The sequence below is a fragment of the Rhinolophus sinicus genome, linkage group LG01 (genome assembly GCF_036562045.2).
Source record: "Rhinolophus sinicus isolate RSC01 linkage group LG01, ASM3656204v1, whole genome shotgun sequence".
Taxonomy (NCBI): Eukaryota; Metazoa; Chordata; class Mammalia; order Chiroptera; family Rhinolophidae; genus Rhinolophus; species Rhinolophus sinicus.
In genome coordinates, this window is record NC_133751.1 from 43,792,685 (window position 1) to 43,817,110 (window position 24,426).

Here is a 24,426-nt window from a genome sequence, read left to right on the forward strand (position 1 = left end):
AAGAATAAACAAAGGTTAATTAATGCTTCAAGACCCCAGAGCACTGGTTATCAATGCTTGCTGAACATTAGACTCCCCTAAGACCCTTATAATAACACCAATGCCTACTGTGTTTCCCCAAAAATAAGACCTAGCTTGACAATCAATTCTAATGTGTCCTTTGGAGCAAAAATTAATATAAGACCCAGTCTTATTTTACTATTATACAAGACCAGGAATATAATATAATATATTTTATATTATATTATATGTAATATAATATAATTAATACAATGTAATATAATATAATATAATATAATATAATATAATGTAATGTAATGTAATGTAATGTAATGTAATATAATATAATATAATATAATACTGGGTCTTGTATTAATTTTTGCTCCAAAAGATGCATTAGAGCTGATTGTCCAGCTAGGTCTTATTTTGGGGGAAACACGGTAGTCCTGATCTGCAGAGATTCTGATTGAATTGTTTTGGGTAGGAAAGACACCTGTATTATTTATTAGTTCTCCCAGGTGATTCTAATATGCATCCAGTTATGCGAGAACCACTGACTTAAAAGAATCGGGCATTGGATTAAGGCCACAGTGGAAGGTTGCTTTTGGATGACAAAGGCTCTGTTCTTCCTCTGAGGTGGGGATATAGCATTATTGGGATGGGAGGTAAGGACAGTTTAAATTAAGAACAGAAAGATTTTGAAGGAAGAACATTGAAAGAACTCATGATGGATGGTTTGTCTGAGAGACTCGAAGGTGAGCTGCTTAAAAGGGCAGGAGTAAAGGTGAGTTATGAAAAAAAACTTAAAATGTCCCGAACAACCACTAAGATTTCACCAGGGATATAAATAAGGTCATTGTCCATTTACTGCTTCATTCTTTCTACACTTATTGGTTGGCCACTCCCTGACATAGAAAGGACCTTGCTGACTTTCTTGTTCCTCTGAGGAAAAAGAAGAAGAAAACGTCAAGTTGGAAACAGGAAAGATCTAGAAGAACAGTAAAAATTACAGAGCCTTAGGGAAGACTTAAGGAAGACTTAGAGTATCCAGAGTGAGAAAACCTAAGCTGCAGACTGAGATCTCTGTAGAGTCACTTAGAGCTTCTCTAAGTGAAAGTGAAAGCATTTTTGAGACCACCTTGCCCAGCTCCTCCCATTTAAAGGATAAGTAAACTGAGGTTCAGAACTCAGTGTGATTCAGCCTGCGAACCTGTACACACCTTCTTTATGACCTTTGTGGCTGTGAGCAGAATGGCTGCAGCTCTTCTGTGAGGATTAATAAGAAAATCCTCAAGTAAATTGTTTTTAGCTTGTTGCAAGAGAGAAAAAAGAATGTTCAATTTCTTCTTTATTGCTATTATTATGTGAGCCAGATTGAATTGCTGCATCTCTTTACAGTTTCTTATGACGAGTGTGAAGTTTGCCATTTTAACCCAAGCCAGTTTTAAATTGCCCATAGAATGACTGTAATAATTCAGTTGCCACGCTCAGTGCATTGTTTGAAATACAACCAAAGGGAAAGAGAAGAACTTGCTAGCCTGGAGAAGCAGCAAGATAGAGCCTGCAAAACTGTAAAGGGACAAATTTCAGATAATTGAGAAGGGGCAGGGTGTGGTGACGAAAATCAGTAGGTCTCCTGCACTGTGCGGCCACAGTACGTGGACGGGGCTTTAACCCTCTGGGTCTGGGTTTTCATCTATTAGGTGAGATGAATGAATCAGATCCCCTCTCAGGTCTCTTCCCTTTCTGTCTTGTTTTTAATTTTTCCATCATCCTCTACAAAAGTATTCTGACATAGTTTAAAACAAACTCCATAGAACATCTCCTGGATCACATTTCCTTTTTCTTTTTTTTTTCTTTTTTATTATGAATTTGTGTCTCAACTTCAGGTTTCTTATCTGTGAAGTAGAGGAGTGCTGGAGTAAATATTCTCCCCTCGCGGCTTTGTGCTGCAGTGGCCTTTTGGTAGTTGTACCAGGCACTAGGTCGGTTGCTATTTACCTTGCATGGTTGAATGCTCTGTTCCTATGTCCCACACAGCCGGGGTGGGGGATGGGGGGTGGGGCACTGACCAATGAGCTCTATGTCCTGGTACAAATGCCCCTGGGCACCTTTCTCTTTTTATTTTCTTTTACCTTATCCAAGTGTGCAGTACACTTTTAGGTCATGTCAGGAGCCCTGTGGGCATTTTGAAAAGAACTGAGACAGCAACAAAGCAGAGAGTGATGCGACAAGGTGACATCCACTATAGGTAAGCTAGAATCTCCCAGAAAACTGTATTTGTTTTGCTTTTATCTTCTTGAATTGGTAAAGGAATTGGTGACGTTGTTATGCAGAAAGAAACTACAATTCAAGAGAATGGTATTGGTTTGGATGTTTCACAAAATGACTAGAAGATAGAAAGCTAAGGAGCACAATGTTTCCTAGTTTTGGAACTATCTGTGTGGCTGCAAACTCAGGAGTAGAAGGAAATGATAACTGTGGAATGCTTTCTTTCATAGGGAAGTGATTTTTCTTTCCTCAGTTGGATTTAGGGTTGTTTCTTGATTCTAGTGTCTATTTCTCATATTTTTAAAAAACGGCGTAGTGTTAATTTATAAGTTGCAGGTTTCAACGCTAACATATTGGAGTTGTGTGGAGTTATGTTTTTGTCTTTCAAATTCTCGATTATCTTAACATAAGAATTTTCTTCTATTTGATCAATTTTCTGAGAGAAACTCTGCCTAGACAAGAAAACTGAGTTGGAGAAAGGATACAAATAGCTAGAAGACTCTAGAAAAAAGTATCTCAATTGGTTGTTTTAGGTAACAGTCTTTGATTTTCACTGGTATTAATTATCCAAGCATCTGTTTAGATCTCTAATTAATTTTGCATACATAGAAATTGACTCACAGAAACATTTAATAACATTGTTATTTTACAGGCAATTGTCTTCCTCTGCAAACCAGACCATAGTATTTTTAGTGATGAGAAAATATATACAAATTCAAGTTGACAGCCATTCACAGATCCCCAATATTCCAATGTTTCTAGTAGGAGATGTGATCTAAAAGTACGGTGAATGTTTAAATTTAAAAAGTTATTACAGTAAAAGACACATTGCTATTAATCCCCCTCAAAATCCTCCCCCTCGCTTCAGACACACTTTTCCCATCGTTCTTGCCATTTTCTGAAGCAGTTCTGGAAGTCCTCTTTTGTGAGTGTCTTTAGTTGCACTGTCGTGGCTATTTAGATATACAGAATCAATTCAAAACATTTTCTTTTCATGGTCATTTTGACTTTGGGGAAGAGCCAGAAGTCGCAAGGTGCCAGATCCGGTGAATAAGGTAAATGACGACACACCGTAATTTTTTTTTTTTTTAGCTATATGAAGTATACAACATACATGCACACACTTTAATTTTTTTTTAATTGGGGAATATTGAGAAACAGTGTGCTTTTCCAGGACTCATCAGTTGTTGTCCTTCAATCTAGTTGTGGAGGGCACAGCTCCGCTCCAAGTCCAGTCACCATTTTCAATCTTAGTTACAAGGGGCGCAGCCCCCCATCCCATGTGGGAATTGAACCAACAACCTTGTTGAGAGCTTGTGCTCTAACCAGTTGAGCCATCCAGCTGCCTCACCGGCAGCTCAGCGGCAGCTCATTGTCTTCAATCTAGTTGTGGAGGGTGCAGCTCACTGGCCCATATGGGAATCTAACTGGCAACCTTGTTGTTAAGAGCTCACAATCTAACCAACAGAGCCATCCGGCCGCCCCTGTAATATTTTTATTTGACAGAAATTGCCATACCAGAAGCGATGTGTGACATGGAGCGCTGTCATGATGGAGGATAAAGTAAAGAGACTCATGAAAAAGGACTTCCAGAACTGCTTCAGAAAGTGGCAAGAATGACAGGATAAATGAGGGGGAATATTTTGAGGGCAATGTGTCTTTTACTGTAATTTTTTTTTTTAATTTAAACATTCACTATATATATTTTGATCACACCTCATATATGTCACCAGTCTGCAGAATGCTTATTAATAGCCTGACTGAAAACTTGCTTAAGAAACATTTAATTTCAAATCAAGCATAACTATTTTTCTTTTAGATTGTACAGATACATTGTTAAGGCCATTTTCCTTCCCTATATTCAGTTTACTTCGCCTGTTTAAAAAAAAGAAAGGTATATCTATATATCTATGTCAGTGATATAGATATAGATATATAGAATGAGGACCAAAAAAAACTTGAAAGGGTAGAATGAAGGAATAAGAAAGGAAAGAAGGAAGTAAAGAAGGAAGGAAGGGAGGAAGGAAAGATTTGGCAAGTAATTAGTTCATTTGATTATTTTAGGTCACCAAACAATACTTGAAGTCTTTCCAAAATACTTTGTACCACTTGGTTCAAATGTTTTTCTTTGAGGGCTAATTTATTAGTAACAAGAGAATGTTCAAGATAAGGCAGGGTGGACACCCAAGTAATTGACAACCAGCCAGGAGGCCTTTGTCTGAGAACCTTAGGTGAATAGGAAACACTGACAGTTAAAGGGATGGAGATCAGTTTGGAGAACATTTCTCACAAGAAAATAATTCAAAGTTAAGTTGAAGATAACCCCCTGAGTGAGGCAACTGCTATTCCCCTTAGAACTCTTCTTCAAAGCTCGAGATTTCTGTTGTGGACAAATAGCTACATTGAACCACACAAACAGAGCTCAATCAACCAGTAAGTCAATCAATAAAATCTAAGTATTTCAGATCCAAAGCCCAAGTTGTCTTCCCCTAAATGCATTCAGATCATTGATTTTGCTCTCTAATGTGCTTTGAAGAAGCACAGTAGACTTCACTGAGATAGAATGATAAAGATTTTGAACATTATCTGACACCTCTGAGCACTACATGTCAGACATGTGCTAAGTGATTTCTGTCTTTTAATGAGATCTTTGAAATAACTCTATGAAGTAAGTGCTATTTTTATCCCCAAATGAGAATACTGAGACTTGACTAAAGTTATTTTTCCACAATACCACAGCTAGTAAATAACAGAACCAGGATTGCAACACTGCCTGACCTCAGAGTCTGTGCCATTACCCACTACACTCTTCCACCTCCTCAGAGACAACTTTGTATGTTTTCCAGATGTTTCTGGACACTCAGAAGCCCATGACAGAATATTAGTTCTCTGAGGCTACAAGCCATGCCACATATTGCCTCTGAATCCCCAGAAGTGCTGGGCACACAGTAGGTACTTGAAAAATACCTGTTGAATTAAATTTACAAATGAAAACTCTTTGTTCTAATGCTTTATCCTCTCACTGTGCATGAAACTGAGTATGAATCCATAAAATTTTAGTCATAAGCATAATGTTATTTGAACAGGAACAAGATAGCATTATGAATAATAGATATCGATCTATAAAGCACAGAGCTACAGCTACAGTTTAACAGGCTAATTCAGGGATTATTATAAAATCTTAAGAGATTACTGTACGTGACACATGATCCCCTTCACTATCAATAAACACAAAACAATGCTGAGAAATAGACTTTATTCTTTATTTGTTTTTACATAAAAGCTGCACAGAGTTGTGCAAATACACTAGAGTTAGGACAGCTGGGTTCTATTCTTGGTCCCAAAACTAAATGGCTTTGTGACTCTCAGCGAGAGGCTGATCCCTTTGGGCCTAAATCTGCTCATGGTTAAAATTAGGGGAGCATCAGATTAGACGACCTATAAGGTCCTTCCAAGTTTAAAATCCTATCATTCTTTAATATTGCTGCATCAGGTCCCAGTGTTAGTGTAGCTGGAAATGCCCGCTTTGTAATTTTTTTACCTTTTGCAAAATGCTCTGTCAGGAGATCCAAGAGACATTTTATGGAAAACTTCAGTAGGGAAAGAAATACAGCAGCCTTTTAGCCACAAGTTAGACTATAGCAACTAGAGTGTGTGTGTGTGTGTGTGTGTGTGTGTGTGTGTGTGTATTTAAGAGGAGAGGAAATTCAGTCATCTGCTTTAGTGTAAACCAAAATAGTATCACCAAAATTTAGCATGTGTAGAATTAGTGACAGTTCATGTATAAATAGAGTTTCTAGTAATATCATCCACAGCACAATTTTACATACACAGACCTGGGAAGGATGGGTGCTGGCTTCTATGCCTACCTCTCTATGAATTAGCTGTGTTACCTTAGCTGACTATCATGGCCTTTCTGGATCTGGGTTTCTCCATCTGTAAGAAGAGAGCTGGATTGGATATGTTGCCTAGCTCTACCACAAGTGATCTTATTGTGATAGGAACAAATATGTTTTAGTTATTGCAATCATTTGCTGCCTCCTGATGAGCAGAGAATGCTGTGGGCTGAAGAGATGACAGGTGCGACCACTAGGTTTGGCACAGCTAGCCCAGAACAAATTGCTCTGCATATTAAGGGGATGAGATTGAGAAGACTCAGAGAAAGGATTCCAGGAAAGGAAGAAGGAACCAGTAAGGCTAAGTGTTGGCACTGAGAGAGGAGGTAAGGGAATAGAGAAGACCCAAGAAATGTAAGGCTAAGATCCCTGGAGGAAAAAAATTGGGCTTTATAAATGTTCTCTTTTGCCTCCAGTTCTGTCAATAAAGTATACATCCCTCAATAATGTTGATGCAAGTGAATTTTTTATTCTGAATGTAAAGTTATTATATCCAGCTTCAAAATCTGTGTGGAGGAACAGCTACCATATGGATTAAAAGTTCATTGTGAGGAAATGTATTATAATAGATAAATCTGGATTTGCAGTATTGATAGCATCATAGAATGAAGGACTCTTTCAACGGGGCTGTGGCCAGACAGCGTCTAGGTTCGGTTTGGTTCTGGACATGATACTTCAGCAGGGGTCTCAAACTCAGACACCTTTAGGGGCCAACTTGAGTGAAGCCAGAACTGACAATAGGCACAGATGGGAACTTGGAGCTGGAGAATGCATGCCCTGTAGAAAAACATTCAAATTTCTTTTGCTATTTCTTTCTTATTTAAAAACAAAACAAAAAAGACATTGTGCCAAGAAAAACACATCTGTGGGCCAGAGCTAGACAGCTTGCAATCTCTGAAAGAGTCATTAACAAATCAAAGGACATTTAGAGGGGAGTGGTCAGTATATGCAATAACTCTCAATTGTGCAGTCTGTGAAACAACTGAGTGAACTGGGATTCTTTAATTTGAAAAAAAAGAACATAGCGCCTGGGGTACTTGGTGATTCTTTTCAAAGTATTTGAAAGCTGTTACACAGAGATAGTATGAGAGATGTTTTATGGAACTAGAAAAATGGGGGCAGCCACTAAGGATTTAAATGAGTTAATATTTGTAAAGCACCCAGAACAGTGTCTGTACAGAGTAAACATTACAGAAGTGACTATTAAATAAAATCAACTTGATATTCAGAAGTTGTCCACAGCTTAAACAGGCTCTGTGGTGGCTGACTGGACAGCAAGAACCTCACAAAGGTGGTTGGGGGAGGAGGCCAGTAATCTGAAAGATATCAAGGTCACCCACTCTTGGAGACTACCAGTGTCCAGGCCCAAAAGGTTCTTTAAGGTAACCTGTAAACTTGGATTCCATTGCATGTGCATGAAATATACAAAGTAAAAGACATTCTCCTCTAATGAATGGTCTTGCATCACATCTCACTTTTCAAACAAGACTCATTACAGCTTTGAGATGGGAATCAACCAAAGTTGTGAGTTAAGTCCTCAAGAAAAATAAAGTTTGGGGAGGTATACACAATCCTAGAAAGTAAGAGTGATCTCAATGGAAGTGTGGGGACTTCAGAAAGAAACTACCGGAGTGCCCCCTGAGTCCACCAACAAAGGAGTGGAGAGATGGGCATAGTGATTAAGCGCATTAGAATTTAGCATCTGCAAATTATGCACAGCCTCATTTATGACTTTTTATCAGAAGAAATAGATGTGGACACGTCAATGTTGGATCATTCAAAATAGAAATCCATGTCTCGAAACTCCAAAACACATGGAAACAAAGAGCCACAACAAGAAGACTGAAAAGACGTCTGCAAAGTACTTGTAAAACACTGAAATTGTTAATAGGATGGTCACCACGTGTCATACAAGGATCATGGCCTATATAAAGACAGTAGTGATTAGAACTAACTTTTACAGTCAAGAAACTCAGTACTGATGTAGGTGTGAATATTAGAGTGCTGAGAACACTGCATATACTCCAGGTGGAAAAACTGAATCCTCTAATAATTGCTGTATTATTGCTTTGTGTAAAGTGGAATAGTTGGAGAAGTAAAAAGATGGGAATGAAGATTTATCAAGCACTCATTTCGGGCCAGGTATAATTCTAGATGTTTTGCATGCCTTATCTCATGTAATCCTCATATTAACCTTGAGAAATAGGTAATTTATCCCTGTTTCATACAGAAGAAAACTAGAGCTAAATGTAACAAACTTCCCCAACTCTTATACACATTTGATAGATTATAAATTTATTTAAAATATACTCTATGAAGAATAATTCAGAAGAACCTATCTAAAAATTTAAAGAGCAAAATTATTTCAGCAGTTTCATTCATAGCCATGTATTCCTTAGAGAGGCTTTCACAAGTGTGCTAGGGTATTATGTGCAATTGTCTTCATTCTAGCATTATTTGTAATACTGAAAATTTGGAGATAACATAAAGGTTTTTCAGCAAAATAACTTATGATACATCTATAGTCTAGAATACTTTGAATACAATAAAAAGATTGAAGTAGATGATGTTAAACTCATTCAGAAGGATGTCTTACAAATATTTTTAAACATACAGATTAAGATACAAAACATATATAGCAAATTAAGTTTATGTTCATAAAATATACATACATCTGTATGTACCTAATAAAAGGCCTGAAATAACTTCCAAGTGATTGATAGTAGTTACATCTAGAGAATGAAAGCGAGGAGCTGGGATGGAAGAGATGACTCTCTACTTTCTGCTAATCTGTATTATTTAGAACAAATACTGTATGCTGTTCCATTAAAAATAGAAAGATTGAAAGTCATAATGAACCCAAAGTCACACAGGTAGCCACTGGCCCTCAGGGTTCAATAGAGTGCTTCCTCCAAAATGTACTTCTAAATTTACAGTTTGGAAGTTCTCCCCACCTGAAATGCATTTACTTTATCTAGGGCTAAAAAATGATGCAAAGTAGAATTACCTGAGAGAAAAAGCAAAACTTTTCCAAGGAAAATCAATTAAAGCATGGACAGGGGGCATGGCAACAATCATAAACACATTTTCCTGCCGAAGAATGAATATATACCTCTAGCCATGAAGATTTACAGAAAACAGTGTTGTGTCACATCAGTTTGTTTTCCCAAGACACAATTCTTTACAGCATTTCCAACTATTTTATTAAATTACTCCGGCAGACATGGTACATATAGCTATCATTGATTGCGTATAGCTATCACTGACTACATCACTGTGTCTATCAATTCATTTGTATCTCTAAATTTAAACTTCAGCATCTCCTCTGGGTCTTCTCAGATAGTATGGTGCTGAAAATCAGGATTTGATAACAATAAATCACATCCCCACAGTGTAAATCCCATGGCAGGCAGAAGACACGGGTTTTTAGAAATATCACACTGTTTCACAACAGTTGACTATAGCTCTTAATGAGGTACAGAACCCTGAAACAAGGCAACTAGGACAGAATAGAACATAAATATAAGAAACTTGAGAATATTTACAAAGTTCCATAGATATTGAGAGTGGGCAAATTAAACAGTGATTATGAATTATTTCTTTAGAGTAGGGTGGACTTTTAGTGGCAGGGGAATATCATAAGAAAAAATATTTATTAAAGAATAAATAAGGTGAGCTAGATGTCACTGAGGGTCTTTCTTTCCTTACGTGTATTTCCCCTAAAATATCCAAATAGTAATACATGGAATCTTTCCAATGGAAATACTTAAGGTTAATTTGCTAAGCCCTGTAGTGGTCTATAACCCTCCCAAAATATAGCCTTAGTTGAAACATTTTTTGGTTTATTAAAAAACGCAGAGTGGGGGGATAATGCTTAATAAGCAGTTCACTGAAGATAGCAATTTTCTATTAGCTACTTGTAGACATAGATTTAAATATAAACCTAAGTCACATCTGCAAAGTTCAATGGTCTCAGCACTCAAGTAGGTAGTATCTGGCTACATCCCACAAATACACAGGTATGCTTGTGTACACACACACACACACACACAGACACACACATATACACACACACGCGCGCGCACTCACACGTGCACAGACCTAATTGGCCATTTTAGCTCAGAGAAAACTCATATAGACTATAACATATAAGTCACTTAAAATTTTTCTCCAAAACCACATGAAAATAAAAAAGGCAGTCTGTCTAGCTAATACGTCCTATATCCTTCCAGAAAAATCACTATCTCTGTTTTCCATTTTGAACCAATGTCAAAGAGAAGAAAAGTATTGAGTAGTTTTTTGTTTTCGTTTTTTTAAATCAGGAAAACACCAAAAATCCATCTCCCTGTCTTACATTCAGATAAGTGTGTAAAAATCCAGAAAACTCCATATTTATATTGCTCAGATGGGAATATTTCAGCAAAAATAATTTTACTAAAGCTATATTTACAATACAAACTTTGTGAAAGTTGTTAAGCAGCCTTGTGCTTTAAAACGTATACTCATATTCTACAGATTAACTGCCTAATGGCTCCAAAGGAACAATTACAGCAAAACACATTGGTGTTAGTATAATTGAGAAGTGCTCATTTAAAGATAAACTTTCTACCTTGTGTAGCTCCTAGGCACTGAGGATGCATAATAATGAGTAATCACATGAATTAATAAGATGCTTTCAAATCTTTCAGCACTTAATGAAGGTAATTAAATCATTACCCAACCAGCTTATCATGACTCTGTGGAAGGTGTCCTTGGCATATCACCATTTGGGTTTTTCTCATTCCCATCTTTACTCTTGCCAATATTTGACCAAAGTCAGAAAGGTCGATGAAAGTAATCAGAGCTTCTGAGTGTGTATATATGTGAAAATGTATAGACACACATGTACATATGTGTCTGTCTACATGGAGAGAGAGCAAGAGAGACACAAATATCGTCATGCAGCATTCAAGACAGGACAGGGCTATGTTCTGAGAAATGTGTTGTTAGGTGATTTCATCATTGTGCAAATTATGGAGTGCACTTACACAAACATAGATGGTATAGCCTACTACTGTAATTGTATGTGCTATACTTTTAAACTACTTGCAGCGAAATAGATTTGTTTATACGAGCATCATCACAAACATGTGAGTAATACATTGCACTATGACATTACAATGGTATGACATTACTAGGCAATAGGAATTTGTCAGTTCTTTGGCATAACTTTATGGGACTACCGTCATATATGTGGTCAATTGCTGACTGAAACATCATTATAGGGTGCATGACTATATTTGTGTATGTGTGTGTGCATATATACATAGAGAGGGTGCCAAAAATATGTATACACATTTTAAGAAAGGAAAAAATGGTATTAAAATTGTAATACTCAATATACACCAAAAACAAAAGATGAATATGAGTCATCTGCATACAGTTTTTTGGCACTCCTGAGATATATATATATATATATATATATATATATATATATATATATAACTTCTTCTGTTTGAAATTTACCTGAGACCTAGAAAATAAGGGGGACCACATATGTGATACATCTCATGCCTTATAAAAATATTCAATAAATGATCACTGTATTAGCATTACTATCATCATTATTGATTCCATATGGCTACACAAAGGGCCTAAGATCACTTATTCTAGAACACCTACTTAGATTACAAGCAGCTAAGAAGCAATCAACTGAAATGGAGGGCACGTTTTGCTATAGCCAGGCCTACTAACAATAGCAATGAGTTAATAGTTAGCATTCTGCCAATACGAGAGAAAATATAGAGAAAATTATAAAAGGCAGTCATAATTCAAAAGCAGAAGCAATGTGAGACCATTTGCACCAGGACAAATAGTTTAGAGTATTTGAAGCCATGAAGAGTATCATTTAATTTTTGTTAAGAACTCACTTTATGTTCTTAAAGATGACACTGTGCTAAGAATAGCAAGGGTGGAGTCAGGCAGGTCTGAGTTCAAATCCCAGCTCTACGACCTTGTGGTTTTGTGATCTTGGCTATGTTACTTAACCATTCCAAGCCTCAGTTTCCTCTCTTAAATGAAAATTGTACCTCTTCCGTCACAGGAATAGGACTAAGTGAAATGTTGAATGTGAATGGTTAACACAAGGAACACCACATGGAATCCACTTACTAAATGGTAGCTATATTATTACAATACTTTGTATGAGAAAACATGGAACTATATAATGCATTTTAAAAGATGCCTTTCAAATAGCTTAATGTTATAAAACAATTTTGTCATTTAAGGGAGTAATTTCCAGTTATCTAGAAAATTAACATATAGAAAGCTTAATTCTCACGTGATACTGCCACAAATATGAGGACTTAGTTTATAATGTAACATATAATCAGACATAGATGCATGAGAAGATATGTAATCAAAAAGCAGAAGAAAGGATAGTGTCTTTTCTCCCCTTTCCCTGGGTCAAAGCAAGTTCATAAAGGTCTCAGACTTAAAAGGCTGTTGAATAATTGTTGAAACTGGACCAGTCATTACACTTCTGTAAGTATAACTAATTACTAGCTTTGGAACTATATTTCTGTGCTTTCTTTCATGATATTCCTTTGTTTGTCCATTTGAAATCACAAATAAAATGTGAATCACTCCAAATATACACTTATAAGTGCCAGCGATACCTTAAACACCCACAATGTGAGAGGAAGGAATTCCTTTTTGAAAGAGTATGAACCCTTCTGATGATGTTCATGCTATGATCATGAGGATATTCAATCAATTTAATAGCCACAGTATTTCATAGCTATTAAGAGAAATGGTAAAAGGAAAGGGAGAGAAGTACAAAATAACCAGTGCCCCCCCCCACCCCGTGCTTGAAACACACTCAAAGGATACCTATTGGACTAATAAATACATTTATCCTAACTGGAATGTAAAGCGTATCTTTAAGATGATAAATATATAGACAGACAGATAAAATTAGGACTTTGTTCAAAAGAATTGAGTCTCTGTGCTATTCAGAAATCTGGATGTAAGTGACAGAAACACAATCCAAACACATCCAAGTGAATACGAAAAGTATCAGGTAAAAATGTCAATACAGATGACTAGCTTTGGCATAGCTAGATCCAGATGTTCAAAAATGTCTTCATTTTTTGGTTCTTTTTCTTTAGGATTGACTCTATCTCCCAGAAGATTCTTTCCATGTGTTAAGAATCGATAGCCACCCCCAACTTCAGATCTACACAGATATTTCCTTCAGGAAGATAGAGGGGCTCCCTCTTCAAATATCCAAATAATTACCTCAAAAAGGACTCCAAGTAAACTTACTTGGATTTGATTGGCCCTGGACTGATTGTGAAGACCAATCATAATGACTAGAAGGATAGGGCATTCTAATTTGCCACCTTGGTTCATGTGATCACATCTGTACAGAGAGAAGGAACAACGTCTTTGATAGTCTTACCAGAATCATATAGCAAGAGAAAGTGGCAATTTCTAAAAGGAAAGGATATAGGAGAGACAAAATAATAGATATCAACTACAGTCCCTTACTCAAATTATTTTTATATCCTATGTTGGTTTCCTCCTTGAGCCTCCAAAATATTGTAGTCGGTTGTTTACATGCTCCAGACCTTCTCAGAATATAAGCTTCCTCAGAATAGGGGACATGTTTTCCTCACAATGTGAGGCATTGAACATTGTAGGCACTCATTAAATTAAGGGGAAATTTATACACAAAAAAACCTCTATGAACTGTAAAGAATTATATAAATATAAATATTTAGGAGGATAAATTTAATTGTCTTTGACCTTCTGAGAGAGTTAAAAACATCAGAACTTTTATCTCAAAATTCAGTGGTTCAGGACTGCTTCTGGCAATGGCTTCTGCATCTATGTTCCTTCAACTCATATCTTTTTATTGCCTGCCTTTTTTTCCTTATTCACACTATAATGATGCTGAAGATAAAATTTTAAAATTGTGTTATTACTTGGAAGTATAACTCCTATTGTAACTGTTGTAATATTGTTTTCCTGCTCCTGGCATATAGCCTTATCTGCTTTCCTTTTTGTTAGTTATAACTTCTAATCTGGTCGCATTGAGTCTTTCTCCTATAGATGATGTTTCTCTTAATACACAGAATGAATTGGTTTGTGGTCAATACAATATATTTTCAGCCTCTTACAAATCATCACTATCTTGAAAGTTCAGTCTCTCACTTATTTTTCTAAAATTTTATTTCTGAACTCTCTGAAGGTTCTCTGATTTTCATGTATTTACAATTATATTAGAGAGACACATTATAACGCTGTGAAGGAGGACCATGCTTTACACAACATGTTTTAATCACTCACCATTCACACACACACACACACACACACACACACACACACACACACAGCCCCTAAAAGTGAATTTTTATTGTATGAGAAAAGAAAAGTGTGTGGAGAAAATGTGAAAATATTTCAGTAAAGATAAGAATAGAAAGTCAAGTCTCATTAAAATGAACACTACAGCAGTAGAAATTGCCTATAATTAAACTATTGCCAAACTCTCTCTGGATTGTGCCTTTTGATCTTGCTAAAATAAAATTTTCCTTTGTTAATAGCTCCACACAACAAAGGCTTTATTCCTTAGTTCTTGTCCACTTAATTGTCAATAGCTATTGTGGAGGAAAAGAGCCGGAACACTTGATTTGGGACTAAAAAGCAAGTGGAAAGAGGAGCAGAAAAACACCAACTACAGCAGTAAAAACCTCCTCACACACACAAAAAAAAAAAGACTGTCAAGGAGATATGAAATGCAGCAGTTTTCGTTTAAAAGAGAAGGAAATAAATAACGGAATTCATGGACTCTGCCAACAAAATGGTCTTTGACCATAAAAGGTATGCTACCTTACTGTACACTTTACACAAAAGTTTTAGCTATATCACCTCATATAGTGTAACCATTTAACAAATTTACAAAGTAGATATATTTTTATCACTTTTCAGATTCGGAAACTGAAATTCAGACTTCAAGTGTTTTTCCCAAGAGAGAAAACTAACCACCTTCTTATTTAAGTATTTTGTACTGTTTCCATCGTGCCACATCTGCCCTCCACTAATCAACCAATACTTTCAAAAACACTGAGTCTCTATGTGCACTTTGAATGGAACTTCTAATTCATTACAATTTCATTCTTTCTACTTTTGTCCTTTCCACTTTTTAGTTGTCCCACCTGTATGTGTCTAGGTTATAGCTTTACTCCTCAATCATGTTTTCTATAACCTCCCTTTAACTAGCATCACCTAAAATGTAGATGACATCTAATAATTTAATAATGTAGATTGGAATAAGATATAAATTATAGTTATGAAACAAAATAACCCCAGTTGTTTTCTAGTGATAGGTGCTTAATAGTATAATACAAGACTTGAAAAAGTGTGTTACACACTGAAATGTGTCAGCATTGCCTACAATAAGACAATTTAGATCTACCACAAGCCTTGTCATCACTTTGCAGCATGGATGAGAAATAAGGACAGAAGGAAAAGTCTACGCAAATGTGTAAGCATGAAAGACTTCCATGAGCTTACGTCTTAATTATGAAGACAAGGAAGATGCACTAAAAACATTCCATATGTCTCTCCATTCAAGGTCACCTAACTAGGAAGGAAATGGCCTTAAAGACACAAGTTCCATTACTTCAATCATTTGTATGATAGAGGCTACTGTGAACCCTCAATTCAGTACATTGGACAGCATCTTGGCAAAAAATAAAAACAAAAACAAACAAAAAAACAAACAGAGAGCCATCTACTGGCTACGAATCTAAGCAATCTTACTAGAGTAGCAGCTGGAGTTTCAAATCTTCAGATTCTAAGATGAAAGAGAAAAAGAAAATTTGTAATGTTCCTTTTTCTGTGGACAATTTTTTTTTTTCATCATGGTGAGGTCTATGGAGACTCATTTCAGCTCCCTCAAACAGGACCAGCCAGTCCATGCAGCCCTGAACAGAGATAACTGACTAGAGCTCACCAGTGCCCTTCACCTGGGCTCTGACCAGTTCTGTATGATCCTGCCATACTAATTACTTTACAGACAGAGTATAAAAATGGCCAAGCTTTCCAGTTTTCCAGCGTTGCAAATGCTTTAAAGTTCTGGTTCTAATGTTGTTAATATATCTTCCCAAGCAACCTCTAATAATGTGTTAAGTAAATATTTGGTGATTGACTGTTGTAGGAATATTTGTAAGTAAGGTGAACTACATGGATATTTGAACACAATTTGGACATATGGAAATAATTTCGTTGCCTAATTGAGCCAGTTTAAATGAACAAGTGATATGATTGCACCTGAAATTCTTTCCTCTATACAAAACTATTTTCGTTAAAATATTTTAATTAAAAATAACCATGTGCACTGACTCAAACACCCTTCCTTAGTATTTACTTCATGCAACTAGTCCTAGAAAATGTCCTATTTGCTTAGAGAAATAATTGTTGGATAACATTCATAATGATAAAATTTTCAACCCAAACACCATCACTTATAAAAATAAATTCATACATTTGTACATCAATTTATAGAGTGGAAAACAGATCAGAAGTGTAAACCTGGAGATAGTAAGATAGTTTGTGGGGTAGAGAGTTTTACTTAAGCATTTTGAAGAAAGTTTCTCCAATAATGCTTTATGATCTCTTGCTATTGGTACTTACCAGGAATACCTTGTTTTGAAAGCATGCATGAATTAAGCACTTCTGTACTTAAGACATTATCTCAATAGATTCTCACTGTGACCTTGTAAAATAGTTAAGGCAGGAATCAGCTGCCTCATTTTAAGGATGAACAAACTGAAGCTCAGAGAAATCAATTAACTTTTTAAAGTCACATAACTAAGTTATTCTAGAACTGGATCTCAAGCCAGTTCCACCGACTCATGGCCTATTCTATACCACTGATCCTCACGTACCTGTGGACGCACATATCAAACACACCTCCTCCATGGAGGTCGGTAATAATCCACTTGCCTCTCTTTTCACATGTGTTCATGTGTTTTGCAGTGTGTCTTAACTCTATTTACCCCCTTCTGAAGTGAAGAGAAGATAAGGTTAGTGGGGTGGACAGGAAGGCATAATGTGCTTTCTGGAGAGGTATTTAACCATGTGCTTAAACTTGTTTAAACCAACAATGCTTAATTTCTGAACTTTAAAATCGCTAGTAAGTTGGTGCAAAAGTAATTGCGGTTTTTGCAATTATTTTTAACTTTTTAAACAGCAATTACTTTTGCACCAACCTAATATATGTATGAAGAATAAAAGCAATAATGAGTGCAATATTATTTTACTTGCAATCTTTGCTCTACAGTGCCCTGACAATACATACCAGCTTGAGAAATCATTTCCTTATCCTAGCCTTGCCTACACCAAATCATCTTTAACATTGTAGCACTCTGGCCTTGCTATTCCAATGGCTTCCCATTGCCCTCTGGAGAAAAAAATAAACTCCTCAGGATGACCTTCCAAGCCATCCATGATGTAATCCTCCTTTCCTCTCTAACACTCTCTTTTCTTGTTCTACCTAAACTGAACAAGTTTGCAGTTACCCAGTATAGCCCGTATCATTTTACATCGCCATGCCTTTGCCCATAATCTGCCTTCTTTCTAAAAGGTCCTTTTCTGCCTCTTCTTTCTGAAAACTCCACTTGTTCTTCAAACCCAATTCACGCATCTGTCAATAAAACTACTTGAGTACTTTCCACTCCTCCACAAAGCAGGGATGATGATTCTCTCCTTTGTGTATACCTGGATTAGAGTTAACTGTTAGGTTCGACTTTGACACCTACCATGGAATTTTATAAACAGTTGTTTGTGTGTCTCCTTCCATGTTTTATCTCATTACCCCTGTTTCTAGTACAATACATAGCAAGACATAGCAGGTGCTCAATAAATATTTTCTGAAGAATCAATGAATGCATGAATACCCATTTAATAGAGTAGCTAAGGAAACAGAAATTCATCGGTTTTTTTCAAGACCAAATGTTATCTTGTCTGATCCTTCCGATGCCCTATCTTAACTAATATTAATGAAAGATTACCAAGGCTCTCAAACACATGACTCAATATATAATAATATAGTTGCTTAAAACTTTACACCTAGTGAGAATTAGAAGGGAGGTTTAGTCACCTCATGTAAAATTCTAGTGCCATCTTTACTGCCCTTGAGCAAGACTTGTAATCTTGTGCATTTTCATTACCGGTATGTTTTTCATCCCGCCTCTTCAGTTCTGCATCTTTAAAAATAAAACAGCAAGAAAAAACAAAGGGAAATTCTAGGGGTTTTGAGGAAAATATGGATCCCATGGTTAATGATCTTATTCACGCCAGACTCAATCCTCAGAATGCCACTTACATCGTAAGAAAAGCAATCACCAAATCTGAAGAACCTCATGGAGACATAGTATCAGAGGTTATGGTATTGAAAAATAAGTGTCTAAACAAATGCTTGTAGTAACTAAAAGAAATGGATCTGGAACTAATTTTATAATTGGATGATTGTTTTAAGTGTTCTTTTGGTCATTTATTTACAAATTTGTACAATAATATGGGAGGTTCCCCAGAAACTGTTGTGAATATTGTGTGAACTATAATGTAACATGACTACAAATACGAAATATTTGAAAAAATGTACATAACAAATATATTTGGGGAAAGAAATATTTTTAAACAACAACTCCAAATTTTTTTATTTAAGGTCTAGTACAATTAAATGTGGAATTGCTTCACATTAACTCTTAAAAACCATTTCAATATTTGAACAAAGATTCTATTTAGCAACAATGTTGTGTGAGAGAGAATGCTAAACACTGTGAGGGATGTAGTAAACAGGACATAGTCTCTGCCTTCTAGATGCTTAGTGTCTAGTCGCCAAGGTAAGGCATTTACAGAGATAGAGCCTGTGATCCATGCTAAACGAGATCAAAGTGATAATCAAGTACATAGAGAAATTCCCCACCCTGAGAAAATCAGGAACACTTCATAGACAGTAATTGCTGTTAGGAACAAATTGCATAATATACATTAAAGTACTCTGCACACTGTTACATCCTGTTCCAACATTAGATGATTTTTTTCCCAAGAACAGAATGGAATATGTTGCATTCTAAATTAGACATCAAGGATAGTTGGAGTAGGCATTTGTAGATGTAAAAACAGAGGTTCACCAAGACACAGAAACCAAGGAAACACACAATAACACAAACAAGGAGACACCAGGCAGAACAGGTTTTCATGGAGGAGGAGCTGGAAGTGGAAGCTTGTTTGGAGATCAAGGTTACTGTGAGGACCTAGACAGCTGGGCTTGTGCCTGTTCACACTTTAGTGTGAACATTCTAGTTTGGCTCTTCATAGGGTTCCTCTTCCTCTCACTACAGAACCAAGTGAGCTTTCTATCTCCCCTACATATATTTTCTCTCTCTGCTTTGTTAACATTTCTCCTGCATATTCCACTTCTTACCCAACTTGGCCTCAGACTCTACTTTAGGGCTGCCCTCTATACATATGTCTTCTCCATATCAGGCCATGTCAGTTATCCCTGTAGAGCTTAGGGATTAGCTGCCCTTGAGTCAGGTGGCCAACCATTGTCCAATCAACCTTGAACAGGGGAAAAGGGTCATGTGGTTCAAAGTGTGATGGCTTAGTGTTTCTCTTTCATTCAATCATTCATTGTTCTATTGTACTGATGATGCAATGTGAATGAGATTTTTCACTAAAGTCCCTTTCTTCATGAAGTTGGAAGAGACAATAATAAAAGAAAATAAATAAGCAAGATACATAATGCTGTTTATCTAGGTAATAAATGCTATAGAAATGTTAAAATATGTAATAAGTATGACTGGGAGTGATAAGGGGAAAGAGATGCTAATTTTGGCTGAGTCATTATGGAAGGAAATGGCATCCTGTAGAGGAGTAGAGCGAAGAGTGTGGTGTCATAATGCATTATATTGTAATACCATAAGTAAAATATATCAACACTGCTAAGTTACTATACCAGTTCTCCTCCCAACCAAGTTTTAAATGAACATATCAGGTTTAAAATATATGTACTAGCTATTATGAACTATGAGAAATCAACTTACAAACTAGAAGCACAAATCCAAGACAACCTAGTGATAGTAAGAAACGATAAATCATCTCGGATTCATTGATAGTGATTATTGATAGGATAAAAGCCAATTTGAAATACAGGATATAAAAACAATTTTAGATAGATCATTACTAGTATAGAGTGAAGGGAAGGACATTGAATCCCAATCCAGGTAGGCATTGAGCAATCCCACCTTTTGGAAATTCTAAGCAATCTAAAAATGCCTACAGTATACACTCATGATGTTCAATGGAGAGAACACTACCAAGACTGAATTTCATTGAGAAGAAAACTTTACATGCATGTACTTATGTCATCCCTGTTAGAAATATTATTTAAAATCAAAATCCATTCACTGCACCATTTATTTACCCTAAGTGAATTGTAATTTCCAATGCTATAGCTCAGAAAAATATAATTTTTTATCAGAAGTGTTTCTCCCTTTTAGACATTACATTCTCAAGTCCTACCACCTTTTCTACATCACCCTAAGCTCATATAAAATCAGATAAGTAGCATGACTAAAATATTTTAATTGCTTTCTCATTATAGGCATCATCGTGTAATTACCAGGTCATAGATTATCTAGTTTTACAAATACAGGTGGAAATCGTTCAATAGATCACTTTTTTCGATTAACCTCTTTCTGCATTTATCACCAATTCCTCTTCACGAGTTAATTTACATTGAGCTTTTCTCTGCAGAATGGTCTTTTACTATATTCATTTCTCTATGTCTCCTTTAGAACTTCAAAAAACAGGAGGACTTTGTTTTGCTTATATGGTTTTGTTTATATGTACACTTACAAAAATTAAACAATAATTTCTCTTTGGAAACATCATGGTTCAGAGAAAGACCTACAACAAACATTATTTTTACCACTAAATAATTGAGTGAACGTTAGCAAGTTGTTTAACTTTTCTGAAACCCAGATCCTCAATGGTAAAATTTATGACTGAAAGAGATGATGTATGTAAAATCTGGGGCACAATATAAGGACTCAATGATCTTAGTCCTCTTTCAAGAGGGAATAATTTTCTATATGTCCAACTGATTATAGGAGGAAAGAGAAATAATGTTTTTTGAGTTCAGTATAATGTAGGGATTAGAACTTCAAGTGAACATTCTCAGAGTACACATTATTTACTTGATGGATGAAATGGATACCTTAGAGTTATCAATACATATCAAAATGCATGTCTCAGAAATAAAAAAAATTATAGAAAATTATACATACAGTATAAATTGGCTGTTCAAAATATAATCCTTTTGATATTTGCATTTTACAAGGTAATGTAAGCAATTACACTCTCTCTAATCATTGGCTAATCTTATACTAATCGTTTACTAAATCTTATTTTCCCATCTAAACCAGAATTAAGTTATACAAATATAAAAAGTAAACTCAATAAGTTTCAGTCTCTTTTTGGCTGAGAATTTATCAAAAACATTTTTTAATTCAGGAGTTGGAGATGATATTCTGTGATCATAAATACTCAGTTCAGAAATTTGAACTACTATTTTCAAATATGTCTGATTCACAAAATGTTAAAAGAATAATGATTTGCCTTTGATTGGATCTTTCACCTTGATGACTTCAAAAGGATAGAATTTGGAAGCAAAAGATAAATTTTCTTCTTGAGGCTAAAATTTACTGGCTGTGTAATCCTGGAAAATTACTTAACATTGCTGAGGCTCAAAACTTTTCATTTATAAGAGTGGAAACAATGTCTCCGCTACTCTCTTCATGGAGCATTTTGAGGGATAAATGAGATAATGCACAGAAAAGCACTCAGAAAACTCTGAAACACTAAAAGAGGAAGGAAGGAACTGGGCAGAATTAGTGTCTCCTTTCTTTGAGTCTCCAAACAGGCTGTTTATAGTGTTGTAATTATCTGCTATTATGGCCAGAAAATGATAAAATGGCAGGGGGTGAGTAGAGACTTGGGGTCTGGTATACTCCAGATTAAACCATCTGGTCTCAGCAGCCAGGAAAAGCCTGGATTGAAATCACTTATTTAACCAGAAACAGTGTTGTTTTTGTGATGTTTCCTGACATCCAGCTTCTGGGAGGGAACTAACAAAAAAGGTGTGCAAAACACAAAAGGCAGGTTGTCCTGCCTGTTTAGCACCTCTGTCCTGGCTGGTTAGTACTTCTGTCCTGAGTTAGCACCTCTGTCCTGGCTGGTTAGCACTTCTGTCCTGAGTTAGCATCTCTGTCCTGGCTGGTTAGCTCTTCTGTCCTGAGTTAGCACCTCTGTCCTGGGTTAGCACCTCTGCCTGGCTGGTTAGCACCTCTGTCCTGGGTTGTACCTCTGTCCTGGCTGGTTAGCATCTCTAACCTGGGGTCAGCACCTCTGTCCTGAGTTAGCACCTCTGTCCTGGGTTAGCACCTCTGTTCTGAGTTAGCACCTCTGTCCTGGGTTAGCACCTCTGCCCTGGATTAGCACCTCTGTACTGGGTTAGCACCTCTGTCCTGGGTTAGCACCTCTGCTTCAAGGAGGCAATGGAAGGGGTGGCTCATGGTTTTTATACCCCAGCCAACACACCAGTTTAGTAATTACAGAGGATCCCACCGTTCACCATGAAAATCCCTGAACAAGAATGAGAAATTGATACAATTCCTCAGGAATATTAGAGTCTTGCTGAGGTAAATTGGTGAGGCTTGGTGGGAGACAATGCAGTGTACTCTGCCCCAGGCACGAGTTGTTCAGATGTTGCAGGAGAGAACCTGCTCAGCCTCACATACGTTCTCTCTCCCTTCGACCCTCTCCAAGATCCAAAGCTTGTATAAAAAATCATCCCTAGGTCTCGATTTTTGGACCCAATAGTCAGATTTCTACTATATTAACATCAAGAAGGAAGGACCCACTCAAATATACTCTTCTTGATAAAAGGGTGAGTTGGTTATTACACTTGCTGTTTTCCCCTGGCAAAAGATTGTAATACCTCCCTTCATTCTCTTCAAATAAACAAACAGAAACCATTCCAGGCAGAGCCATTGTTTATATATTATATTTGTGTTCACCTATCTACAATGTTCTTACTTCTAACCAGGAGTGTTTGTCTGCCAACATTTTCAAATTTAGAAGCAGGGCTCTTCTTGATAAACTAAGAGAGGGGTCCACAGAGGAATATTCCTCATCTGAGGAAGGCTTTTGGGTAAATTAAAACTCTCTGGACAGGATCCTCTTTCCCTCACTTAGATTGCAGTGAACAGAAAGTAGATTATCTCTCCAGGCCATTATCAACTCTAAAAGTGCTTGTGGTTTTAAGGCTTTGGCAGAACTTGTTGAAAACAGCATCATCATAATACACTTGTTCAAACTCTAATTTCAATGGCTCTTTTGTCCCACATGATGAATGATGAAATCTATGGTCTGCTTCCCTGCCTCGGGTCATTTCTTTTTTCTTTTTTTTTTCACAGAACCAATCTGCATCACTTAAGTCCAAACTATTATATTAATCATCCTTTACACTAGACTAGAGAACTTCTTTTTAATTGTCCATATCATGGCCACCATGCATCAAAGGTAGGATCATTATTTTCCACTTATTTTCTTTTTTAGAGACCCAGATTCTTGTAGGAGGAGTTCTTAGGGTTGGAAACAGGCAAAAGTCAGAGAACTGGGAGCAGATTCCATCGTCAGCAATTTGATCTGGGTACTTGAATATACCAAGTCCAGGACACTCCATACGATACCATATTCAGTTTTCAGTCTGACTTGTTTTCCTTACAGATGTAGGGTGGACGGACTGGGACTTGATCCAGAGACAAGCATCTGATGAAAGCTACTTGAATAATTTTGCATTTTTAGTATTAAAGCAATATAAAGTAGTTTTCTGGGGCACTGTAGTCTCGCTTAAACATGTATAAACTGCTCAATTAGAGATTATAGCACTATTGGGAGAGAAAGCAAAAGTGATCATTTATATGATAATATGAGCTGATAATTTAGAAATGATTCATTCTCATAAATGTTCCAACATGGCCGTGTAAGTTTATTACTGAGTACGGATGGTGGAACAGAAGTCCTGTCCAGAAAGTAAGGCCTTTTATAAACCAATCTTTAATTGACTTTTTTAATTTTTCCTGTGTGGTAGAGTGGCACATAAAACTTAGTAAGATTTTAGGATGTGAGGATATGAGCATCC

The 24,426-nt window shown here is 36.4% G+C and overlaps 1 protein-coding gene across 5 annotated transcripts in view; it reads left to right on the forward strand.

Moving 5' to 3' along the window:
• Positions 1 to 24,426, forward strand: part of KCNMB2 (potassium calcium-activated channel subfamily M regulatory beta subunit 2) — a 225,851-nt gene that overhangs the window by 21,554 nt on the left and 179,871 nt on the right. Inside the window, exon 2 of one of the 5 annotated variants that reach the window (XM_074328155.1) lies at positions 23,699 to 23,804. The exons of 3 other annotated variants lie outside the window; for them this stretch is intronic. In XM_074328155.1, coding sequence (XP_074184256.1) covers positions 23,785 to 23,804 — 20 coding nt within the window. In that variant the 5' untranslated portion in view covers positions 23,699 to 23,784. Of the gene's footprint in view, positions 1 to 2,156; positions 2,252 to 23,698; positions 23,805 to 24,426 lie in introns of those variants that run through there. One more of the 5 variants, XM_074328150.1, reaches the window with a different exon arrangement.